This window comes from Thamnophis sirtalis, unplaced genomic scaffold, assembly GCF_051295495.1.
Source record: "Thamnophis sirtalis isolate CommonGarterSnake01/CBP01778 unplaced genomic scaffold, rThaSir2_p1.2 scaffold_6, whole genome shotgun sequence".
NCBI classification, from domain to species: Eukaryota; Metazoa; Chordata; class Lepidosauria; order Squamata; family Natricidae; genus Thamnophis; species Thamnophis sirtalis.
This window is the reverse complement of record NW_028261386.1, coordinates 76787166-76810526: the sequence shown is the minus strand read 5'-3', so window position 1 is coordinate 76810526 and position 23361 is coordinate 76787166. Positions and strand designations below refer to the sequence as shown.

The following is a 23361-nucleotide window of genomic DNA, read 5'->3' as shown; positions in this document are numbered from 1 at the left end:
CCTCTTTGGGACTGTAGGTGTGCCAAATTCATCGTGAAATCCTAAGTTGCGCTGTGTACACATTGTGCCAAAGTAACATAATAGCTGCGCGTGCACATGTGTGGATGTGTGTGAGTCTTTCAGAACGAAAGAAAAAAAAGAGGAGGGAATGAAACTTTGATCTGTCCCAGCTTTGCTTATATTACTTCGTGACATTTGTGAGGAAGGCAGAATGAGAGAGAGGGAGGGAGAGATTGGGAAAGAGAGAGAGAAAGAGAATGTCTGAGCTATAGAAAATACTCTTTATATAGTCACAAAGTTGGAAGAAAGTTACCACCGCTTTCATTTGGATTCATCCAACTTACTGCCGGAGTGTGTGTGTGTGTGTGTGTGTGTGTGTGTGTGTGTGTGTGAGTGAGTGTGACAACTAGAGTTTACAATGCCGTCTTTTGATGAGGTTTTAAAACAGGCTGGAGACTTTGGAAAGTTTCAAAAGAAGGTCTTCTTCCTCCTCTGCCAGACTGGCATTACCTTCTCCTTTCTATTTGTTGGGATTGTATTTCTGGGACGAGACCCTGAGCAATATTGGTGCCGGATACCTTTTGTATCTGAACTGAAGAAGCCATGTGAATGGACGCTTGAAGAGGAATACAACATCACCATTCAAGCCTCAAGCCTGTTGAACTCTTCGCAATGTGAGAGGCATGACACAAAGTGGAATAACACCCGGCATAATTGTATGTATCCACTGGCTCAACTTACCAACAACTTTTCTGGCGAGTCATTTACTACATGCCAGGATGGCTGGTTATTCAAAAAACCTCACTCAACTATTGCCAGTGAGGTAAGTAAAGGCAATGTTATCTAGAAAAATAGGTTTATTTGCATACAAAAAATTAAACAAATGTTTATTATTAATGCAAGTCAATAAATTTTATAGATATATGGTATATAAGGTAACACATTGTGAAGTATAAAAATAGATTTGGTATTTGGATTAAACTGTTCATTTTTTATTTTCTACACAGTGTAAAAGTGTCATGGATAATATTAGCCTTGTTTCATTGCGTTTTTGAAAAAAGTTATATCAGGAAAAAGAGAGAGACAGAGACAGAGAAAGAGACAGAGAGAAGGATGGAGAAATGCTATTATAGATGTTGGTTTGAATATAGGAATGAGAACAACTTAGAAAATTGAACATATTTGCAAGGACAGACAATACTGTTGTCTCAGTTACAGAATTCTGCCTTTGTGCTCCAGACAAATCAGATGTAATTTCTCATTTGAATACAATTTTTTTTTAAAAAATATTTTATTGGTGGAGCAGCTCAAAGGCAATAATTCCCCCCCCCCCCAACATCTCCCTTTGAGGAGGTTCGTATAACATGACAGGTGAGATCTCTTTCCTTGAGTCCTGGAAGAACTGCTGTCATTTATAGAAGAACATACTGATTGAGCTAAGTGGACAGCTGGCCTTAGCTAAACTAAAGCCATTTTGTTTCAGTTTTAAAATTCCCACCTAATTTCAGGGCAGTTCAGTGCCATTTATTTTAGTGCAACCTTGGCAAAAAATATGAGGTGGGAAGAAAGGAGAAAGCAATAGCTGGTATCTCAATCAATGCATTTTCAAGACATAACTAGTGTGCGTAGCATAAACTATCACTTAAAACTACCTAGGCAATTTAGGCAAAATGAATTTTATAGCAGCAGTTCAGTTGTTCGACATGGACTGAAAGTCAAAAAATCGTGAAACAGCTTTTGAGTGTCAGGAAATACACAATCAGATGTTAAATGGAGGGGAAGTAATATAAGAGAAAAGAGGGACTGCTCATATGAGCTATGATGGAAGCTCATTTGCTGTTTATGGATGGCCATTAACTCAGGAGATTCCCAGACTACTAAAATTGCAGCACAGAGTTCAAGTAACTAGGGCAGAGCCTTCAGATTATATTATGAAGCTGCAACCTTATGCCTGCTTTATGTGTAGGAATCACAGCCAGATAAACTAATTCTATTTTATTTAAAGCTGCATTGACGGAATCTTGCAACCCTGAAAGTACAATCCTCTCCTTTGTCTCCTTTACAGTCTGAGTGGGAGGAGCTCTTCTTAAGCCTCTTGCCCCACCCACTCTACAAATGTTGGGCTATGCTGTCTCTTATCTGACCGTTTCCTTGGCAGCATTTCTTGGCCCAATTTCTCAAGGTCTTTCCCACATACTGATACACTCTTGTGACCTCAAAAGTTAGTCTAACTGAATGCATTGGCGTTTACTTTTAAGTAGGCTTGTATCAGATTGCACAGAACATTGGGCTACAAGCCAAACCACAGGGTGATAAAAAAGCAATGACTCTCATTTTTTAAAAATTAGAAATATCAGCTATTGGCCTGCCCAGCTATGACTGGTGCTCATAGGATTCTTATGAGAAGCAAGAAGAAACCATGGCAGTCTATACACTATTTACCACATCTTCCTCTTAGGCAGAGACTTCACAAAATGTCTAAAAACATAATGGACTAACAAAATAATGAAAAGAAATGATTTATAAACAACATCCAAAATAAACCCCATCTGCACCATACAAAACCAAAAACCAATGCAGTCATAAAAGAAATAGTAAGTAGAAAGAAAATTCCAGGAAGCTACTGTGTAAAGTATGCATTTCCACTAATCTCATTTGTAATTTGAAAAACAACCACTGTAAATGCATGCTTCCAATAAGATAAGATGACAAAGTTTAACAGAAGGAACCTGGAGCGTACCCTCCCAATGAAACAGGCAGATGTTCTTGGAAAGGCAGACCTTCAAGTACTTATGTACCCATAACTACCCACATCCTGCCTTCTGGACCTACTAAAGCTTTTCAGATGGTCTTCAGGAGTAGCCCCAAGTACAGCATGTGGCAATAATCCAGTCAGGAGATGAGAAAGTCATGAGTGGCCATGAACAGAGCCTCCCAGGCTCAAAATGAGCACAACTGGTATACAAGAAGAAATTTTGCAAAGTCCCTTCCCCATCATAGATGCAACCTACTCTTCAAGCATAAATTGTAAGTCCAGTATGAGTTCAGATCGTGCATCAAATCTTAATGGGGCACTGCCCATTTAGAATCAAAAGTGAGAACACTTTAGATTCCAAATCCAGGGGATACATAAACATTCCCTCTTGGCCAGGCTGGACCACAGCCTCTTCTTCCTCATGCAGACCCTTACAGTCCCCAGATACTGAGACGGTGTCAGACCTGTCCCAGCTTGATCTCAGGAAAGAAACACCCTCGATTCCATTCATAGTGAAAAGGTTACTTTTACTAAAAGCCAAGTGTAACCAGTAGCAAAGCTGGATATAATTCACTAGTTAACTTTCCCCTCTCCATTCCAACCCCTTGTTATCTCTGCATTATCTAGTCATATTAGAAAAAGATGTTTTGGGAATTGTCCCTGCAACAGTTGGATAGAGATGGTTAGGCATTGCAATCCATTCCCAGGTCTGCGGCCTTGGGATATCTCGCAACAGCACGAAGATCACTTTCGGTTCCCCCCCCCCCCCCCCATCTTCCCACAGCTCCCTCCCATCATGGTTTAGGCAGGCTGGCATCTAGTGAAGCATACGTGCAAATGAAAGATGGCAGCTCTGACAAACAGAATAAGAGTAATGGAATATTAAAATAATTAAACACAATTGTCTCTGAGTCAAACTCTTCATATTTAAAAATAAATTTAACTGATCAAATATACATTGAACAGAAGGCCATCAGCACCAATCCTATTATGGACTAAAGATCATTTTGAGGCTATGAAATCAGGAAAGCTGTTCTATTAGCATTAGAAAGATCAGCCACCTTAACTTAAACCAGATCATTCACTTATTTAGCTCCTGTATTATTTCACAAAATTGTAGGTGGGCATCCTTCCCTGAAATTCCTGGAAAACGACTGGAACTGAACTGGCATTTCAGGCACATAGGCTCAGGGACTTGGCTTTTGACAGCAGCTCTAACCCTGACCTAAATAAACATCTCTAGTAAAGCAAGGGGTCAGTTATTATGCACCAATAGGATTTCCTCTTTATGAGTCTTTTTTTTTAAGTTTCAGTTTAGCTCATGCAACCAAAGTTCATCTCAATATTGATTTTTTTTAATGGAATAAACTCTCTGCTAGGAGGATTCAAAAACTGTCAGCATAATTCCACGTTGTCCTAATTTTGGTCTCTTTCTCAGTGATTTATGGCTACTGATATTCATACTAGAGAAAAGAGGAGGAAAGCCTGCTTAAATCGTAGTTTAAGAAGATCAAATTAGGAAGTAAATCTGACATAGCCAGGCAATTCTGGTGATGCTGTCAATGGCCAATACATCCTGCCCTCTTTTTTTGCTAGTTTATTTTAGGGAGTCCTCATTACACACACCTTACATTAAAATATAAAACACAGACCACAGTCACAACTCCAGGTAGCTAATGCCAGCATAGCAGATAGTTGTAATTAAATTAATTTGCATTATATGCTGGACATTACTCATTTTCTTTTCCTGTAAAAATGCTATTATGAATGTTTTATGACTTCATAATGATTCATTGACATAATCCCACTACCCGACTTTATTGACATTCATTGAAAAATCAGAAAGTTAGGTGACTTTATAAAATAAAACAACATAAAAATCCTGAGAATTTTTTCAGGATATAACTCTCCCAGGACATTGCATCAAATCCTGAGCTCAGATCCAGCCTCCTGGAATATATCAGTTGTTTCCCCATTTTTCCAAATAAGAGGCAAGAAACATTTGTGAGAAAAGAGGAATTATTGCAACACGTATTCCTGGCTTGTCAACTACACCATCCCTTTCCCTTAATGCAGCTTCTCTATTACTCTGTATCATAAAGGTAAACAATGTACTGCATACAGGTGATCTTCCAGCTCTACATTTTCACCCTTGGATTGTAATGTCCATTACTGATAGCAGAAATGTTGATTTTGAGCTCTGCAATTTTCTATATTTGGAGGAACCAAAATAAGCATATGGTGATGGTGCATATCTTCTTTGGGTCTGCAGCATGCAGTTTGCATACTGTCATCTTATATTGATCTAACAAAGTCATTGGCTTAATTTTAACACAATAAAAAATTATTTAATCTCAAATGCACTGAGATTACTGCATAGAGGCTTTTTGAGTCAGGAGGTCTGTATATGGAATACTGTGTATACAATTCATGCCTGTTGAATAGAATGGAATGGAATAGAATTCTATTCTATTCTGTATGACAGGCATGAATGTACTCAGCCCTTGACTCATGTCCCTGCTCATGCATCAACCATCAATGACTCTGGTATGGCTTTAAGAGACCAGGAAAATCCTTTTTAGATGTTAATTTCAACTGGGTATTATCACTGGTGGTGCATTCTTAATTACCATATTTTTCAGACTATAAGACACACCGGAGTATAAGACGCACCATGATTTTGAAGAGGTACATTTTTTAAAAAAGTTTTTGCACTCTGCAGTCCTCCCAAACCCTCTGCATGCTTCATTTTTTGCAAAAAGAAAAAAGAAAAAAGGTCATGCAGAGCTTTGGGAGGCTTGTAGAGTGCTCCTGGGGGCTGGGAGGCAAAAATGGCCCGTGTTTTGCTCGTTTTTGCCCTCCCCAGCCCCCAGGAGCACTTTGCAAGCCTCCCAAGCCCTCTGCACATACATTTTTGCAAAGGAAGCCATAAATGCTGTATTCGGTGTATAAGATGCACCCAGATTTTCACCCTTTTTGGGGGGAGGGGAAGGTGCATCTTATACTCTGAAAAATATGGTATCTTTTTTTAATTTACTCTCTTCCCTCTCTCATATAGCAATAGCACTTAGATTTATATACTGCTTCACAGTGGTTTATAGCGTCAGCATATTTCCTCCAACAATCTGGGTCTTCATTTTACAAACCTTGGAAGGATGAAAGGCTGAGTCAACCTTAAACCTGGTGAGATTCGATCTGCCAAATTGCAGGAAGCCAGCAGTTAGCAGAAATAGCCTGCAGTACTGCATTCTAACCACTGCGCCACCATATATTGGAAGACTGGAACATCACTTTATAAAACAATGCATGTATTGAAGCACATGGGTCCAGTATGATGACTGGATGACAACTGTTCATCTCTAAGAAAGAAGGGAGTGGGGGAGGGAAGAGAGGACCATTAAATACATAAACAACAATAACACTATTATTTTTTTCAAGGCCTAAAATTCATTGTTCCTCTACCGAAACTTATTGTATTTTGTACGCTTCCTTCTGCAGTATGACCTTGTCTGTGAGAACAAGTGGATAATAGACATGACTCAGTCTATACTCAATATGGGATTTCTGGTAGGAGGGTTTGTTCTGGGATACGCTGCAGACAGGTAACAATGCCTTTTGAACACTTACCTATGGACTGCTTTCTCTTCCATGACAAATAAGGCTATGTCATGCATTATGTAGATGGAGGGTGAAATACTTTACAGGTAGTCTTCGATTTATGACCGTAATCGAGCCCAAACTGTCTGTTTACTAAGTGAGACAATAAGTAAGTTTTGCCCCATTTTATGGCCTTTGTTGCCACAGTTGTTAAGAGAACCATGCAGTTGTCAAGTTAGTAACATGGTTGTTATGTGAAGCTGGCTTCCCCATTGACTTTGCTTCACAGCAGTCATCATAAATACGCCATAAACATTACCAAGCTTTTAAATTTTGATCACATGACCATGGGGATACTGCAATGGCCATAAGTGTGAAAAACAGTCATAATTTACTTATTTTCAGTGCATTATTGTAACTTTGAATGCTCATTAAACAAATGGTTGCAAGTCGAGAATTACCTGTATGTACTGCATGCTCCTTTCACCCTTCTTCATTCTCACATTTGAGGAAAGAATATTGGAAACTTGCATTCATGTTTTGCAACAAAACATGCTTTTTCTTTATTGTTCAAATATGGAAAAGTGTGGTTTCTGTCCATTGTAATTCGCTAAAAAAACCCAAAGTATCAAAGCACTATCCTAGTCAAGGTTGGACAACTATGGCCCCTTTACATACAGCTGGGAGGTGAAGTGCACAGATTATAAAGGGGTCATAGTTGCCCACCTTTGATTCTACTGATGGACAGAGACTTCCACACTCTGGAGGCCAGTTCTGATATAAAGCAGATTGCCTGCAATTTCTGACTCTTGTTCCAACAGCTACAAGTATTTTAATACAGATGACTAGAATTATGCAAGATTACGATGCCGCATAAACTTTTGTCAAAGTTTTGTCCACTTTCAGTCTAGTCCAGCCTCTCTTGTACCAAAACCTTCCCTGATCTAAGAAATGTGGGCTACCAAAAGGTAACAAAAAGGGCAAAAAATATTGCTTTGCCCCTAGATTTCCCAATTTAAAAAATTGTCCAAATATGTATCGGCAACTATAGTTTTTTCCCCAGAAAAAGAAAACATACACCCAAAATTAAGTTTTCTTAGGGAGTTTGAAATCTATCAGCTGTCATAGCATGTGGCAGGAAAAGTCATTCAACCAATGTCTGGCAGGCTTTTAGTCATTATGTGACTCCTGACAGTGTTTTCATCATGTACAGGAGTTCCAAGTCATAATTTTGAACCCTTAAGAATCTTTAAGCAACAACAAAATTAATAGTCCAAAATATACTGAACACTTTTGAGTATTTGATTAAATCATTACTAAAGGATAAAAACCTCCAACCCCCTGTTTTCCTTGTATGATAAATAGACATTGTTAATTACAATCATTCATAGGTAGAAGAAGGGAGTAATTTTCACATTCCTAATCTTCAACTTCTTATTGTTTAAAAGAGTAGTAACTTTAAGGCACTTCTCTTCACTAGTACAATCAGTGGAGAAACATCTGATCTCTTCCACAGACATGCACATACTCAGGATGTTACAGTAATTAATACGTGGAAGGAGTTGAACTGGTGTGAGATACCTTAGCATTCAACTAAGAATTATTCATATTTAGAAGATCTAGCTCTATAGTAGTAACACTATCCTGCACATGTTTATGCAGAAGATATTCCCAAATAGTTTCATTAAACAACCTAAATTAATCTAATAAGGGGACTACCAATGAACGATGCTGATTGAAGTTCATGGAGCTTGTAATTGAATGTATCTGGGCAAACGTAGTAGAGTGTCTATAATCTGGGAGAAGAAGAGAAATTTCACTAGAGTTTTTCAAAGTTATGTTTTCCTCCTCTTGGCTCCATTTCTTCTTTATTTATTCATTTGTTTTGCTTCCCTTGACAGATTTGGCAGAATCACCATTTATCTCTTTTCTTGCTTTGGGGCAGGACTATGTGGCCTAATAGTGGCTTTTGCACCAAACATTATTGTATTTTCAATATTTCGCTTTCTACAAGGAATTTTTGGAAAGGGAACCTGGATGACAAGCTTTGTACTGGGTAAGGCATGGTGTGTTTCAGTTCTTTCCCAATGCAGCCAGAGCAACATAAAGAAGTTGAATAGCTTTACTGAATGAGCTTTATTGAATTGGATTTTATGGTAGAATTTGCTATGGAATCATTCTGATGAAGGATGGTTTCCTTTTTTTTTTTTCTTGCTGGAAGCAGAGTTTGACTTGTGCGAGTGGCAGGCTGATGCACATGTGCAGACCTGAGATTCTGACCAGTTCTGGAGAACCTGTAGCGGAAATTTTGAGTAGTTCAGAGAACTGGTTAATACCACCTCTGATTGACCTCGCCCCCATCTATTCTCTACCTCCCGAGTCCAAGCTGATTGGGAGGAAATGGGGATTTTGCAGTATCCTTCCCCTGCCATGCCACCCAAGCCATGCCCACAGAACTGGTAGTAAAAAATTTTGAAACCCACCACTGGTGCACATGGGAATGCCAGCCCACCACTTGCAGGCCAGTTCCCCTCTCCACCACCACCCCAGCCACCAAGCCAGAAAGGTTGGAGACTGCTGGCATAAGACACTGGGAAAATGTGCTATTACTCCAGCTATGCTTTTTATAATAGATCTCTTGTTATCTTTCAAAGTTTTTGTTTGTCTTTTTGTCAATTTAGTAACAGAGCTGGTTGGTTCAGATCACCGACGGGTCGTTGGAATTGTAATACAGATGTTCTTCACGCTCGGAGTTGTGATTCTTCCTGGAATTGCTTATGTGATTCCCACATGGCAGGGGATTCAACTAGTTACCACACTTCCCAACTTTCTTTTCCTGTTATATTACTGGTAACTGCCATTACTTTCCTTTTTCTCCCCACCCCCAAAATTATCTTCTGATGCATTCGTGAGTTCTATTTAATACAAATAGCAGCTGGTTTTTTTGCAAAAGAACCTTTCCCAACTTAGTCTTTTCTAGAAGTTGAACTCTTTATCTTCAGAGAAGCACATCCAAAAAGTATGAGTACTAATGATGCAACATTTATTAATGGCACTAGATGGAGGAAAGCTAATATGAGTTATTTAGTAAACCGAGAACCATTCTTATGTTTCTCTGTCTGAATCTCAGTCATTCATTAAAGCTGAACTTAGATAAGCTCTTATGACGTCTACATCATGGGTGCAACAATAATACTGACCTATATTTTGGAGTTATTATATAGATTATTAATTTATATAAGTTTGAAATCTATAAAAATAATGAATCATTATTAATGAACAGTCACAAGTCATCATCCTTACCATGCCATGACTATATTCTATTAATATAATTGCAGTTTTTAATAGTAAGATAATTAAAGCATTCAGTTATTAAATTTAAAATAGTCCAAATACATAGTGAAAAATAGGAGTACATTTAAATATAAAGAAAGCCAAATTAATGACAAGAAAGGCAATCAGGTTTAAGATTTACAGTAAAGCTACTGAAGTGGTGAATATCTTCTATCTTCTAAGATTGTCTAACAGGAGGAAAAGAACTAGCAGTTAAGAAATATGCTGCAGATTAGCAATTGATATAGCAGCAAAAAAAGCCTTGGAAAAGATATTCAGGTGCTGGGATGTATTTTATACCCACAGAATTAAAAACATGGAAACAATTCCCCCCCCCCCATTTTCTTCCATGGAAGTGAAATCGAGACTGTGAAGAAGCAGGAGAGAAAGAAGGTTTATGCTTTTGGACATTGGTATTAGGATAAGCTCCTAAGAATAGCATGGGCAACGATCATCAAACAAATCAATCCAGGATCTTACTTGAGGCACAAAAAAGGCTTAAATTTTCAAACCTCTGACACATTCTGTAAAGACCTGGCACTCTGGAGAAAGTTCTCATGTTGGGAAAGGTAGAAGGAAAGAGAAAAAGAAGATGAGGATCAACAGCAGGGAAGGTGGATTCAATTACAATGACGATAGGTGAAGTGTTGGAAGACATGAAAGACCAGGCTTGGAACAAATTGTCCTAAAAATCTATCTATATCCATGATGGCGAACCTATGGCACACGTGTTCCATTCCCAAACTTCCAGGTTGCCCTTAGGGCTGTTTTTTTGCCCTCTGGAGAGGAGGAGCAGAGGAGACTATTTTTGCCCTCCCCAGGCTCCTAGAAAGCCTCTGGAGCCTGGAGAGGGAGAAAAATGGGTCCATTGTGCACCAAAAGCGGGAGGGAGGGGGTCGCACACGCATGCACATGGGGGGTCACGTACATGAGCATGGGGGTTGCGTGCATAGCATTATGGGTGTGGGCACTCCCGCACATGACACCCCCCCTGCACTCCCCCTGCTTTTGGCACACAATGGGAAAAAGGTTAGCCATCACTGATTTATATGATCACAAGGACTTGACATCAACTTGATTGTGTATAATCAAACTTGTTGATTATAAAATGTTTGTAAACCCTACGTTGAATTTCAGAACCTTCAAATAATGGGTGTAAGTCACCTAATAATCAATATGAACTTCTAGATTACTGTTGGCATGATTAGATCCATCAGTTTCACATAATTCAAATGTGCTTGATCTCTTGTCTCCTTCACCAATACCAATAGCACTTAGACTTATATACCACTTCACAGTGCTTTAAAGCCAGTGGTGGGTTTCAAAATTTTTTAGAACCTCTTCTGTGAGTGTGGCTGGCTTTGTGGGAGTGGCTTGCTGGCCATGTGACCAGATGGGAGTGGCTTGCCAGCCATGTGACTGGGTGGAAGTGGCTTGGCAATCATGTGACTGGGTGGACGTGGCCAACTTGTAAAATATGGTGAAACTCACTTAACAACGCTCTTGCTTAGCAACCAAAATGTTGGCTCAGAAACTCTGGCATTTGAAGCCCGCATGTCTTAAAGCTGTCAAGTTACAAGACCCTTGCACCCCTAATTTTTTAGAAAAAAAACCCCTCAGGAGTGTTCAAACTTGACAGCTTTAAGACTTGTGAACTTCAACTCCCAGAATTCCTCCTCCAGTCATGTTGGCTCAGGAACTCTGGCACTGAAGTATGCAAGTCTTAAAACTGTCAACTTACAAGACCCTTGCACCCCTAATGCTTTAGAAAAAAAACCCAGGGTGTTCAAACTTACAGCTTTAAGACTTTAAGGTTTAGCTAGGACTCTTAGAGGTGGGTGGGGCGATTGGTGAGCCAGCCAATCAGTGAGCGGTGGGCCGGGCAAGCGTGGTATGGACGGGTGGGTGGGAGGGAGCTGGAACCGGTTCTAAATGGCACTGTAGATTTGTGGAACCTCTTCTATAGAAGAGGATAGAACTGGCAGGAACCCATCCCTGTTTAACGCCCTCTCTAAACAGTTTACAGAGTCAGCATATTTTCCCCAACAATCTGGGTCCTCATTTTACCCACCTCAGAAGAATGGAAGGCTGAGTCAATCTTGAGCTTGGTGAGACTCGAACTGCCAAACTGCAGGCAGCAGCAGTCAGCAGAAGTAGCTACAGTACTGCACTCTAACTACTGCACCACCACAGCTCTGTAAATAAATAAATATCATTTATTGGGTCATAAAAAGTAATAGTAGCTATGTTGGTGTCTCAGGAAAAGGGGGAAAAATCCAAAATATAATTAACAATCTCAACCAAACTAACACAAGAGTATGAACACTTTTGGAAGGATATTCCAAAAAAGCAGAAGAGGGGGCCGAAGTGACCAGATTTAGAAGAGTCATTTTCACCAACAAAAGAAATTTTCAGGAGGGAGAAAGAAACTCAGAGTGCCAGGATAGAACTGAAAGGCTTAAGAACTCATTAAGATGCTGATGAGGTTTTGGCATTCTTGCAGGCAATAAATCTAATCTGTTGACAGCTGCAGACTCTTCCTCATTGGTCCCTCCTTTTTGCAGGGTGGTCCCTGAATCTCCACGGTGGCTGATCACTCGCAAAAAAGCCAAGAAGGCCCTGAACATTATGCAGTCCGTTGCCAAGGAAAATGGACAAAGCCTTCCAGTGCATTTTTCGGAGGTACAGACTTTAATTTAATTTGTAAAATGTAATGTTATTCCATTACAACCTAGTGTACGATACACTAAATTTAAAGTAAAACCCACACAATAGACAGAGGGTGTCTGGAGGAAACAAACCATCATCTCACAAATCAAGCAACCCTCCAGGGGCCCACCACCCGCCCTAGCCCAAGGTCTGGGAAGAGAGCCAGAGCTTAAGGACTCATATAAATACAATCAAAATGGGAGCCAAACAGATCTTGGGGAGGAGACCAATGTTATTCCAGAGGGCAAATGCTATAACTGCAACAATGACTAAAATTTTTTAGTGTTGCATCTTAAAGAAAGTATTCTGTAAAAATAACTCTTGCCATTTATTTAGAAAAAGTGTTCATATAAAACCACAAACTAAGCCAGGGGTGAAATTCAGCAGGATCTGACAGGTTCTGGAGAACCGGTAGTGAAAATTTTGAGTAGTTCGGAGAACTGGCAAATACCCCTTGGCTGGACCCAAAATGGGGTGGGAATGGGGATTTTGCAGTATCCTTCTCCTGGAGTGGGGTGGGAATGGGGACTTTGCAGTATCCTTATACCGGAATGGGGTGTGAATGGGGACTTTGCAGTATCATTCCCTTGGAGTGGAGTGGGAATGAGGACTTGCAGTATCCTCTCCCTAGAGTGGGGTGTGAATGGGGACTTGCAGTATCCTTCCCCTAGAATGGGGTGGGAATGGGGATTTTGCAGTATCCTTCTCCTGGAGTGGGGTGGGAATGGGGACTTTGCAGTATCCTTATCCCGGAGTGGGGTGTGAATGGGGACTTAGCAGTATCCTTCCCCTGGAGTGGAGTGGGAATGAGGACTTGCAGTATCCTCCCCCTAGAGTGGGGTGTGAATGGGGACTTTGCAGTATCCTTCCCCTGGAGTGGGGTGGGAATGGGGATTTTGCAGTATCCTTCCCTTGGAGTGGGGTGGGAATGGGGACTTTGCAGTATCCTTCCCATGGAGTGGGGTGGAAATGGGGATTTTGCAGTATCCTTCTCCTGGAGTGGGGTGGGAATGGGTCCCTATGGAACGAACTCCCCGTGGAGATTCGTACCCTCACCACCCTTCAGACCTTCCGCGTAGCCCTTAAAACCTGGCTGTCCCGACAGGCCTGGGGCTAAAGACTTCAACCCCACCCGAATAGTACGACTGTTGTGTTTTTTAACGATGTATTGTCTTTATGTGTTTAACTTGTTTTGTACTTCCCTCCCCCTGAATTGTGAGCCGCCCTGAGTAACCCCAGGGAAAAGGGCGGCATACAAATAAAGTTAAAATCAAAAATCAAATCAAACTTTGCAGTATCCTTCCCCTGGGGTGGGGTGGGAATGAGGATTTTGCAGTATCCTTCACCTGGAGTGGGGTGAGAATGGGGACTTTGCAGTATCCTCCCCCTAGAGTGGGGTGGGAATGGGGACTTTGCAGTATCCTTCCCCTGGAGTGGGGTGGAAATGGGGATTTTGCAGTATCCTTCCCCTGGAGTGGGGTGGGAATGGGGACTTTGCAGTATCCTCCCCCTAGAGTGGGTTGGGAATGGGCATTTTGCAGTATCCTTCCCCTGGAGTGGGATGAGAATGGGGACTTTGCACTATCCTCCCCCTAGAGTGGGGTGGGAATGGGGACTTTGCAGTATCATTCTGCTGGAGTGGGCTGGGAATGTTGATTTTGCAGTATCCTTCCCCTGGAGTGGGATGTGAATGGGGACTTTGCAGTATCCTTCCCCTGGAGTGGGGTGTGAATGGGGACTTTGCAGTATCCTTCCCCTAGAGTGGGGTGGGAATGGGGACTTTGCAGTATCCTTCCCCTGCCATGGCCACCAAGCCACGCCCACAGAACTGGTAGTAAAAAAATTGAATTTCACCACTGGGATAAGCCCTGGTGCGTGGGGTTCAAAACATAGGATCCCCTCAGCAGAGAAGTCCTGTAGTCAAGGCAAAATGGCTTGTAGGTCACATGTACATGTGTTGCTAGCAGCCATCTAATTTCTTTGAGGTATTACATCAGGAACCCACCTAGAAATAAGGGAAGACTTCTCCCCATTTTACACTTTAGTTCTTTTGTGGCTATGAATTGCCTCCCATTCCTCCTAGATTCCAGTTCAAATGGGAGGAAAAAAACCTGAATGCCACTTGTAGCAGTGTTTTGATTCTTCAGTTTATGTAAGGTTCCCCTCCTCTGTCTCTTGCTCCTAACCAGAGCACATGTTCATTAACAGAGCCCCAAAGCCATTTCTTCTTAGTCTTCTGGTGATGTCTTCATGTGTTTTCTATACACAACTTAAATATTGTACAATTGCAATATTAATAGCAATAGCACTTAGACTTATATACCGCATCATAATGCTTTTAAAGCCCCCTCTAAGCAGTTTAAGATGTCAGCATATTGCCCCCAACAATCTGGGTCCTCATTTTACCCACCTCAGGAAGATGGAAGGCTGAGTCAACCTTGAGCCGGTGAGATTTGAACTGCCGAACTGCAGCGAGCAGTCACCTCAGGTAGCCTGCAGTACTGCATTCTAATCACTGTGCCATCTCAGTTCTTTCTTTATAATAATAAGAAATAATAAGATTATTCTCAACAGTTCTCTTTCCTTCATGATGGATTTTCTCAGTGAGATTGATTTTTCAGAGAGAGAGAGAAAGAGAGAGAGAGGGAGGGAGGGAGGGGAGAGAGGGAGGGAGGGGAGGGAAGGAGGTAGGGAGATTCTCAGTCTTGGTGATTCAGCTTGTTTCTAAATGTAAACAGGCAACTTCAAGAAGTCAATTTTCATTCAATCTATTTCAAGATGAACGGATTAATATGATAGGGGTTCTGCTTCTTCTGTTTTTGCTAACATGGAGGTTGACTTAACAGTTCATTGCCCAAAACTTCATGGATTGGTTAAACTTTTCAGCAAAACTTCATCAGATTGAATCCTATTCCAAGGAAATGGAACCTGTCCATTTTCAGAGAAGAAGGCACAGGGATTTAAAATTCTGTTGTTGCTTTTTAAGAAAAACATTGTTTTAGACAAAATTTAATGATTTTTGGATAAATCCTAGCAGACTTTAGGCCATAAAGGAGTCTTGACAGATTGTGAAGGAAACATTTGCCAGTATCTCCCCACCACCAATCCCTCCTCAACAATTCTTGAACAACATTTACGAAAATAATAGGCACTATACAGGTATCACTTGTCTTCTGAGGGGAAAAAAATCCTTCTAAATTATAGTTAGTTAGCTCTATAATTTCTTACCTAGTTCTAACTTCTATAGTTAGAAGTTTATATTATAGTTTGAGCAAGCCACCATCAAAGTAAATTTTGGATTTTCCTCGTTCTTAATAGTTGCATGTACGCATATTGCATTTCAAAAGGAGAGGGTTTATGAGCCTGTATTCTGATTATATCTTAGTTTATCTTGTACAGAGCACTTAATTCCTTGCTTTGAAAAATGTTGTTAGTAAACTAAACTATTTTTGTTTGAAGGAAAAATGGAATGGAAAATTGGTTATTTTTGCTGTCTCTTAAAACAGCAAAATTAAGATTCAATATGGTCCATCCCACATTTCCAAGAAGAATGTACTAAAACTTCATAAATCACTTACAAAGAGATTTCCCAACTTTTCATAACACTTGAACAGTGCTACATGACAGAGTCTCTTTCGACATAAATCTTATAAAAGCATTGTGTATTAATAAACATATTTTTATAAGAGTCAGATTAAAAACAGTGAACAAAAATTGATGCTGGGGATCAATTCAATTTGTTCAACCACAATATTTTTAGAACTTTAACCTTGGCTTCCAGATTGTATTACTTTTCCTGCGTCATTTCAAAACTTTTAGTCTAAAGTTTCGAGCTAGTGTTCTCAGCCACACTCCTAATTTATTGACAGCTGCAACTGGTTAGTTTTCAGTCATATCTACATATCTAAAATGCACTTTGGCTCTTTTCCAAAGTCCTTTTGGATACACAAGTTCAGTCATTCTTGACTGCATGCCCAGAAAAGAGCAAGACGCTTCCGGAAGTGCTAAGATGAGAACATCAAACACATTTTACATTCTGTACTCTCAGTGGAGTTTCTCCCAATGTTATGTAGCTCCAATTTCCAAAGGAAGGTTGCAGTTGGAGAGACAATTACCTCCAAAGTCCAAACAACTAGGTATAGCAAACGCCTTCTAGTGCCAGGCTTGTAACAGCATAACAATAGAAAAGGATTGTGTTATTAAACACTGTACCATTGGTAGAAATAAGTTGGTGCATTCCTTTTGTGAAAAAATGATTTGAAAAGATATTGTCAAAAAGCATAACGTAGAAGGAAATCGTCCTGGGTGAGACTTGGAAGAACAGAGCAGTATGGGAGATGCCAACTGTTTCCCTCCTTGGATAAAGGATAGCAAGATGCCTTGATAATATCTATTTTCTGCCATGCCCCCAGGACTCCATCTTCAGTTTGTCCTTTGCCCATGAATGAGATAGCCAGTGGTGGGATTCAAATTTTTTAACAACCAGTTCTCTGCCCTAATGGCTGGGTGGGCAGGTGTGACTGGGTGGTCATGTGACTGGACGGGCGTGTCTGGGAGGCCATGTGACTGGGTGGGCATGGCCAACTCAACATTACTCACGCCAAGGGGTGCCTCGCTCCTCCCCTCCCCTCCCAGCCACTCCTTGTCATCCCTGGCCTCAACGTATCTATAGTTCTCTAAAAATGTTGTTCACATTTTTTCGACTTTATTATCTGTATCTACATATTATAGATGTACTTTCATGAACCACTGAAAGGAGGAAATGGCTTACATGCTTTGCCCAAGAGTGTGACAGGCAGGTCACAAAACAGGCTTTTGAGGGGCTGCCACAAAGAAGGGGGGGCAATGCATTTTCCAAACCAGCAGAAGGCAAAACAAAAAGCAATGGATGGAAACTAAACAAAGAGAGAAGTAACCTAAAACTAAGGAGAAACTTCCTGACAGTGGGAACAATTAACCAGTGGAACTGCTTGTCTCCAGAAGTTCTGGGTGCTTATCACTGGAAGTTTTTTAGAAAACACTGGACAGCCATTTCTGTGAAATGATATTGGGTCTGTCCCCCTCCCCAAAGTCCCTTCTAATTTTTATTCTGTTATTCAAATAGAATAACATGACTTACACAACTTTGTGAGTTCATGTGTTGAAATCCACACTTTTTAAAGTTGGGAAACATTGCTTTGGAGTATAGCTTTTTAAGTGGGTCTAAATGTTTTTTTTAATAATTATTTTTTATTTCCTTTTTCATTTTCATAACACACACTCACATGTATACTATACATAGCCCGTATCATATAGTATTAAATAATAATTACATCAGTTCCTCTTGTCAACAATGCCCACAAAAATAGAAACCCATTATAGCTCTTCTGCTCTCCATACACCTCTTTCTTCTACCACCCTCCAACTTTCTATCTTCCCTCCATCATCCCTTTCTACTCTACTTCCCCTCCCTTTCTACTGCTCCTCTCTCTACAATCCACTTCTCCCTATCCTTCTCATCTTCCCCCCTTACCCTCTCTCCTATCCTTCTCTTCCCATCTTTCTTCTCCCTTCTGTTTCCCACTCCTCCTCTCATTGGTGTATTTCCGCTACATGTCAATATGCTTAACATATCCTTATCTTCTTGCCCGAAGGGTCTAAATGTTTATAACCATCATATATTGATTGGAATATAAAGAATAGAAAGTTAGAAATAGACTTTAGTATTAAGGTCAAAGGTGAAAACTAATTGTATTAACTTACAAATGTGTTGAAATCCACACATTTTCAAGTTTGCTTTGGAGTATAGATTTTTAAGTGGGTCTAAGTGTCCAAGCAACTCTTTCTTTTTACTCTTTTGTAACATTAATAAAGAGTACAGTGAAGACTTTAGTATTAACGTCAAAGGTCAAAATTAACTGTATTAATTAGAAATGAAACTACTAGAAAACTAGTGCATTTTGCAACTGTTTATCAATGTCATGCTCAGCATTTGTACAGTTTAAGCAACCATGTGTTCATGACATTTTAAAAGCCGTATTTAACCTTGATACAAACTGTTTTCCCTTTATCTTTAAGATTTAATTTATCAAACTCACCACAATGTTAAGAATTACTATTTTTATTGTATAAACAATAAAATGTACAAAGCTATAAAATGTAGCTGGCTGGTTTGCTGTTCTGCAAACTTTGTAAGTATTAAGTAAAGGTTACTCCCACCTGGTAATTGTTTGCTGTATGCTAAAAATAAGAGTCACTTTGTGATAGTGAGATGGGTGGCATATACATTTAATAAATAATAAGATAGGGGCAGCGGTAGGATTCACTTACATTCCCTACTGGTTCACAAATGTGAGCACGCACACATGTGCTTGCTTTGCTTGCACGCACCACATCTGTGCACCGCCTTCTGCACATTACATCAGGGTGGGTGGGCAGAGCCTCCTGCAGCCGCTGATACCGGTTTGCCTGAATTGGAAAGAACTGGCTGAATACCACCTCTGGATAGGGTAGGATAGGATGGGGTGGATGGGATAAAATGGAATGGAATGGAATAGAACGGAACAGAACAGAACAGAATAGCAATTGGATCACCACCTCCACTATATACTATATAAACATGACAAAATAAACAAACAAACACACACACACACACACACACACATATTCATAATTATGTACAAACCAGGGGTGGGTTCCTGCCAGTTCTAACCTCTTCTATTGAAGAGGTTCCACAAATCTACAGTGCCGTTTAGAACCGGTTCCAGAGCCCTCCCCCTGCCCATCCACGACACGCTTGCCCTACCACTGGCACAAACCCACATATATGATATGACAAGGATGATACAAATAGAATAGAATAGAATAGAATAGAATAGAATACATTGTAGTGGGTTGTACATTTGTGTGGGTATATCCAGCTGTACTCTGTTCACAGGGATACAGCCATATAGTTTAGGGAAGACACAAATACCATGGCAAGGGAAAAAAAATTAAGGTGAAATGTGTTGGTTTATTAACAACTCTTTGGTCATCCCCCTTGCCAAATTGCCTTTTGTTTTTAAAATTAAAACTAATGTATTTCAAAACTAAAGCAACATTTTCCCCCAAACCATTTCTTTCCTGCTGTTGGGAATATCAACTCTGCCTCTCTAACTTCTTAGATCACGGTCTCTGATGAAGAAGTGAGTAACCCTTCTGTGTTTGATCTGGTTAGAACTCCGCGGATGAGAAAATTCACTTTGATTCTTATGTATGCCTGGTAAGTATCTCGCAGCTGCACTGCCACTATGCCTGTCATGTTTGATATTTCCCAGGCAGTCCTGGAGGCCCCACGCTTTCTTCTTTTCTCTTGCTCTTCAAGGTTCACCAGTGCAGTAGTTTATCAAGGGCTTGTGTTGCGCCTGGGACTCATAGAAGGGAATCTGTATTTAGAGTTCTTCATCTCTGCGGTGATAGAATTGCCTTCAGCTTTCTTAATCTTAGCCACCATTGACCGACTTGGCCGGCGTCCTCTCTTTGCCTCAGGAACCCTTGTGGCAGGGGCCGCGTGCTTAATCACAGCATTCTTACCAAAAGGTAAGTAGATGGCTTTATTTTTATTTTTATTTTCCCTTTGTTGTCTTACTTTAGAGGTGGTATTCAGCGGGTTCTGACCAGTTCTGGAGAACTGGTAGCAGAAATTTTGTGTAGTTCGGAGAACTAGTAAATACCATCTCTGACTGCACCTGCCCCCATTTATTCTCTGCCTCCTGAGTCCCAGCTGATCCGGAGGAAATTTTGCAGTAATCTTCCGCTCAGGGGTGGGTTCCAGTTGCCATTACTACCGGTTCAGTGCCCAAAAAATCCTTCCCCTGGAGTGGGGAGGTAATGGAGATTTTGCAGTATCCTTCCCCTGCCAAGCCATGCCATGCCCACCAAGTCACGCCACACCACGCCCACCAAGCCATGCCCACAGAACCGGTATTAAAAGAATTTTGAATCCCACCCCTGTCTCACTTGTCTCTCAAAGCACACAATTTAACTACAAAAAATGCTTTTTAACAAGCAGATTCAAATACTTCAGTTTGGTGAAATAAGATTGTATGATACTCTTTCAAAAGAAATGCACTGTTGTTTTGAACATGATGGAAAATGCAGGTATTCCTCAACTTATGACCATAATTGAGCCCCAAATTTATGTTGTTAAGTGAGAAATTTGTTAAGTGAGTTTTGCCCCATTTTATGACTTTTCTTGTCACGTTTGTTAAGTGAATCACTGTAGTAAAATTAGTAACATGGTTGTTAAGTGAACCCGGCTTCCCCATTGACTTTACTTGTCAGAGATTGCAAGAGGTGATCACATGACCCTGGGATGCTGCAACTGTCATAAATATGAGTTAATTGCCAAGTGTCTGAATTTTGATCACGTGACCACGGGGATGCTGCAATAGTGTGAAAAATGATCATGTCCTTTTTTTAAAGTGCCGTTGTAACTTTGAACTTTTCACTAAGTGAACTAAGTTGTAAGTTGAGGACTACAGGTAATAGAAGAGGTAGAAGCATTCAGCAGTAACACATAAGACTCTTCCACACCAGTGGTGGGTTGCAGGCAGTATGCCCTGGTACGGGCGTACCGGTGTCTGCCGGGAGCACCAGGTACTGTTCCGGTAAGGTGCTCTGGAGGGCCCATCCACCCTCCTTAGCTCCTTACTGTATTTGAGCTCTTCAGCGCTTCCGCTTCCACGCACAGAGCATAAGGCACCTGTGCAATGCTCCACCGAGCAGCTGGAGCATCGCGGAGGCATCGTGGAGGTAAGGACGCATGCATGCGCATGCACAGAAGCCTCAAAGAGCTCAAATATAGGTAAGGAGCTCGGGTGGGTGAATGGGCCCTTCGGAGCACCGTACCAGAATGGTACCTGGCATGTGGGGGACGTCGGGCCCCATTGCACCGTACCAGTTGCAGCGGGATCTGGAACCAACCACTGTTCCACACCCAGCATCGATGCCAATCTAGCCTTGAGGCCTGTTATTTATCCTCCTTGAGTAGTTCAGTTGATTTTCCTCCAGACTATCTGTGGCCTAAAACTCTCCTTTTCACTTGGTGATTCATATTGGACTTAGACTTAGAATAACTTAGAATAAGAGCCAAGGTGGCACAGTGGTTAAATGCAGCACTGCAGGCTACTTCAGCTGACTACAGTTCTGCAGTTCGGCTGTTCAAATCTCACCGGCTCAGGGTTGACTCAGCCTTCCATCCTTCCGAGGTGGGTAAAATGAGGACCCAGATTGTTGTTGGGGGCAATATGCTGACTCTGTAAACCGCTTAGAGAGGGCTGAAAGCCCTATGAAGCGGTATATAAGTCTAACTGCTATTGCTATTGCTAACTTTATTGTCACTTTGAACTTATACCAATTGGCATAAATTAAAATGAAATTTTGTTGCATGCAGCTCTCAACGGGTCACCACCTCCAATATACACTACATAAACATGATAAATAAATAAATAAATAAATAAACAAACAAACAAATAAATAAATAAATATGCACATTCCCACATATATGATATGACGCGGAGAAACAACACAGTCTAGTTCGGATGTATACATGTACATGGATGGCATAGGGAACAAAGCTGTTACAGAATCTGGTGGTTCTGCTAGAAATACTGTGAAACCTTGTCCCAGAGGGGAGCAACAGAAAGAGACCATGGAGTAGGTGTGTGGGGTCTCTAACAATGCTTTGAGCTCTAAGCACATAGCACTTATAAGCAGTATCCTGAATCACAGGAAGCGATCTTTCTATTATTTTCTTGGCTGTCTTTACCACTCTCTGTATGGACTTTCTATCTGAAGCACTGCAGACACCAAACCAAATAGTGATGTGGTTTGTTAAAACCTTCTCAATAAAACTCTCCTTTTGCACTTCGGAATTCATATTGGAATTACCTATTGGAGTTATTGTGGGTTGTTTGCTGAGGTCAGCAGATGAAAACTAATGCAGGCTAGCTTCAAAACACCTTAGAGGTACAGCGACCCAATACCAACAAGTAGAAATGTCGTAATTTCCAACAGTGTCTGATTGCAGGCCTTGATATTTTTATTTGTTGTATAATCAATAACAAGACTATGTGTTTAAGTGATAATAGTACTGTGAAACACTGCAACATAAAATAATGAGAAATCAATGAAGGCCACAGGGCTTGTTTCCCAAGTTTCTCATAGTTTCCCAAGACTTATCAGTCTTATCCAAAGTCAGCTTTTATTAATTCACCATTTATCTAAGTATGGATGCTGTGTAAGCACGGAAGGATATGATTTTCCCGTCATTTATCATCTGAGTTCTCAACTCAGGCTTCTCAGAAAACTTATCAGGTGATTCATCATCAACTTGTGAGCCTGATCAAAGTTTAGGTAGTCCTTGACTTACAACAGTTCACTTAGTGTCTGTTCAAAGTTGCAACGGCACTGAAAAAAAGTGACTTATGTCCATTTTTCACACTCATGACCGTAGCAGTATCCCCATGGTCATATGATATACATTTGGATGCTTGACAACTGATTCACATTTACAATGGTTGCAGATCCCCTTTTGCGACCTTCTGACAAGCAAAGTCAATGGGGAAGCCAGATTCATTTACAACAGTGTTACTAATTTAACTGCAATGATTCACTTAAGAAAGGTGGCAAGAAAAGTTGTAAAATGGGACAAACTCACTTAACAAATGTTTCACTTAGCAACATACATTTTGGGCTCAATTGTGGTTGTAACTCGAGGACTACCTGTTGTTGTGGCCTGCCAGCAGCCAGTAAAGCTGGCAACAGATTTGGACAGTGAGAAGGTTGTGGAGGAACATGGACCAGTCCTGGAGTCTGGGGAAGGCTCTGATGAAGGCTCTGTATCGGAGGCAGAGAGAGGCCCAGGGCCGTATGTCAGTTGTCAGATGCCTTCAGACATCAGTGAGGCAGACGAACAGCTGGAGCCTGTTCCCAGTATGTGCATGCGC

General features: G+C 40.8%; 1 protein-coding gene across 3 annotated transcripts in view; it reads left to right on the top strand.

The window, feature by feature from the left end:
• Positions 1 to 394: 394 nt before the first annotated feature.
• The window catches only part of SLC22A3 (solute carrier family 22 member 3), a 33672-nt gene continuing 10705 nt past the window's right edge, over positions 395 to 23361 (top strand). For all 3 annotated transcript variants that reach the window (XR_015697014.1, XM_014066257.2, XM_014066256.2), the window contains exons 1-7: positions 395 to 823; positions 6254 to 6357; positions 8254 to 8408; positions 9034 to 9202; positions 12250 to 12367; positions 19537 to 19634; positions 19737 to 19951. Coding sequence is in view for 2 of the 3 variants with exons in the window: in XM_014066257.2 (XP_013921732.2) it covers positions 419 to 823; positions 6254 to 6357; positions 8254 to 8408; positions 9034 to 9202; positions 12250 to 12367; positions 19537 to 19634; positions 19737 to 19951 (1264 nt within the window). In the remaining variant the exon portion in view is untranslated. The remainder of the gene's footprint in view (positions 824 to 6253; positions 6358 to 8253; positions 8409 to 9033; positions 9203 to 12249; positions 12368 to 19536; positions 19635 to 19736; positions 19952 to 23361) is intronic.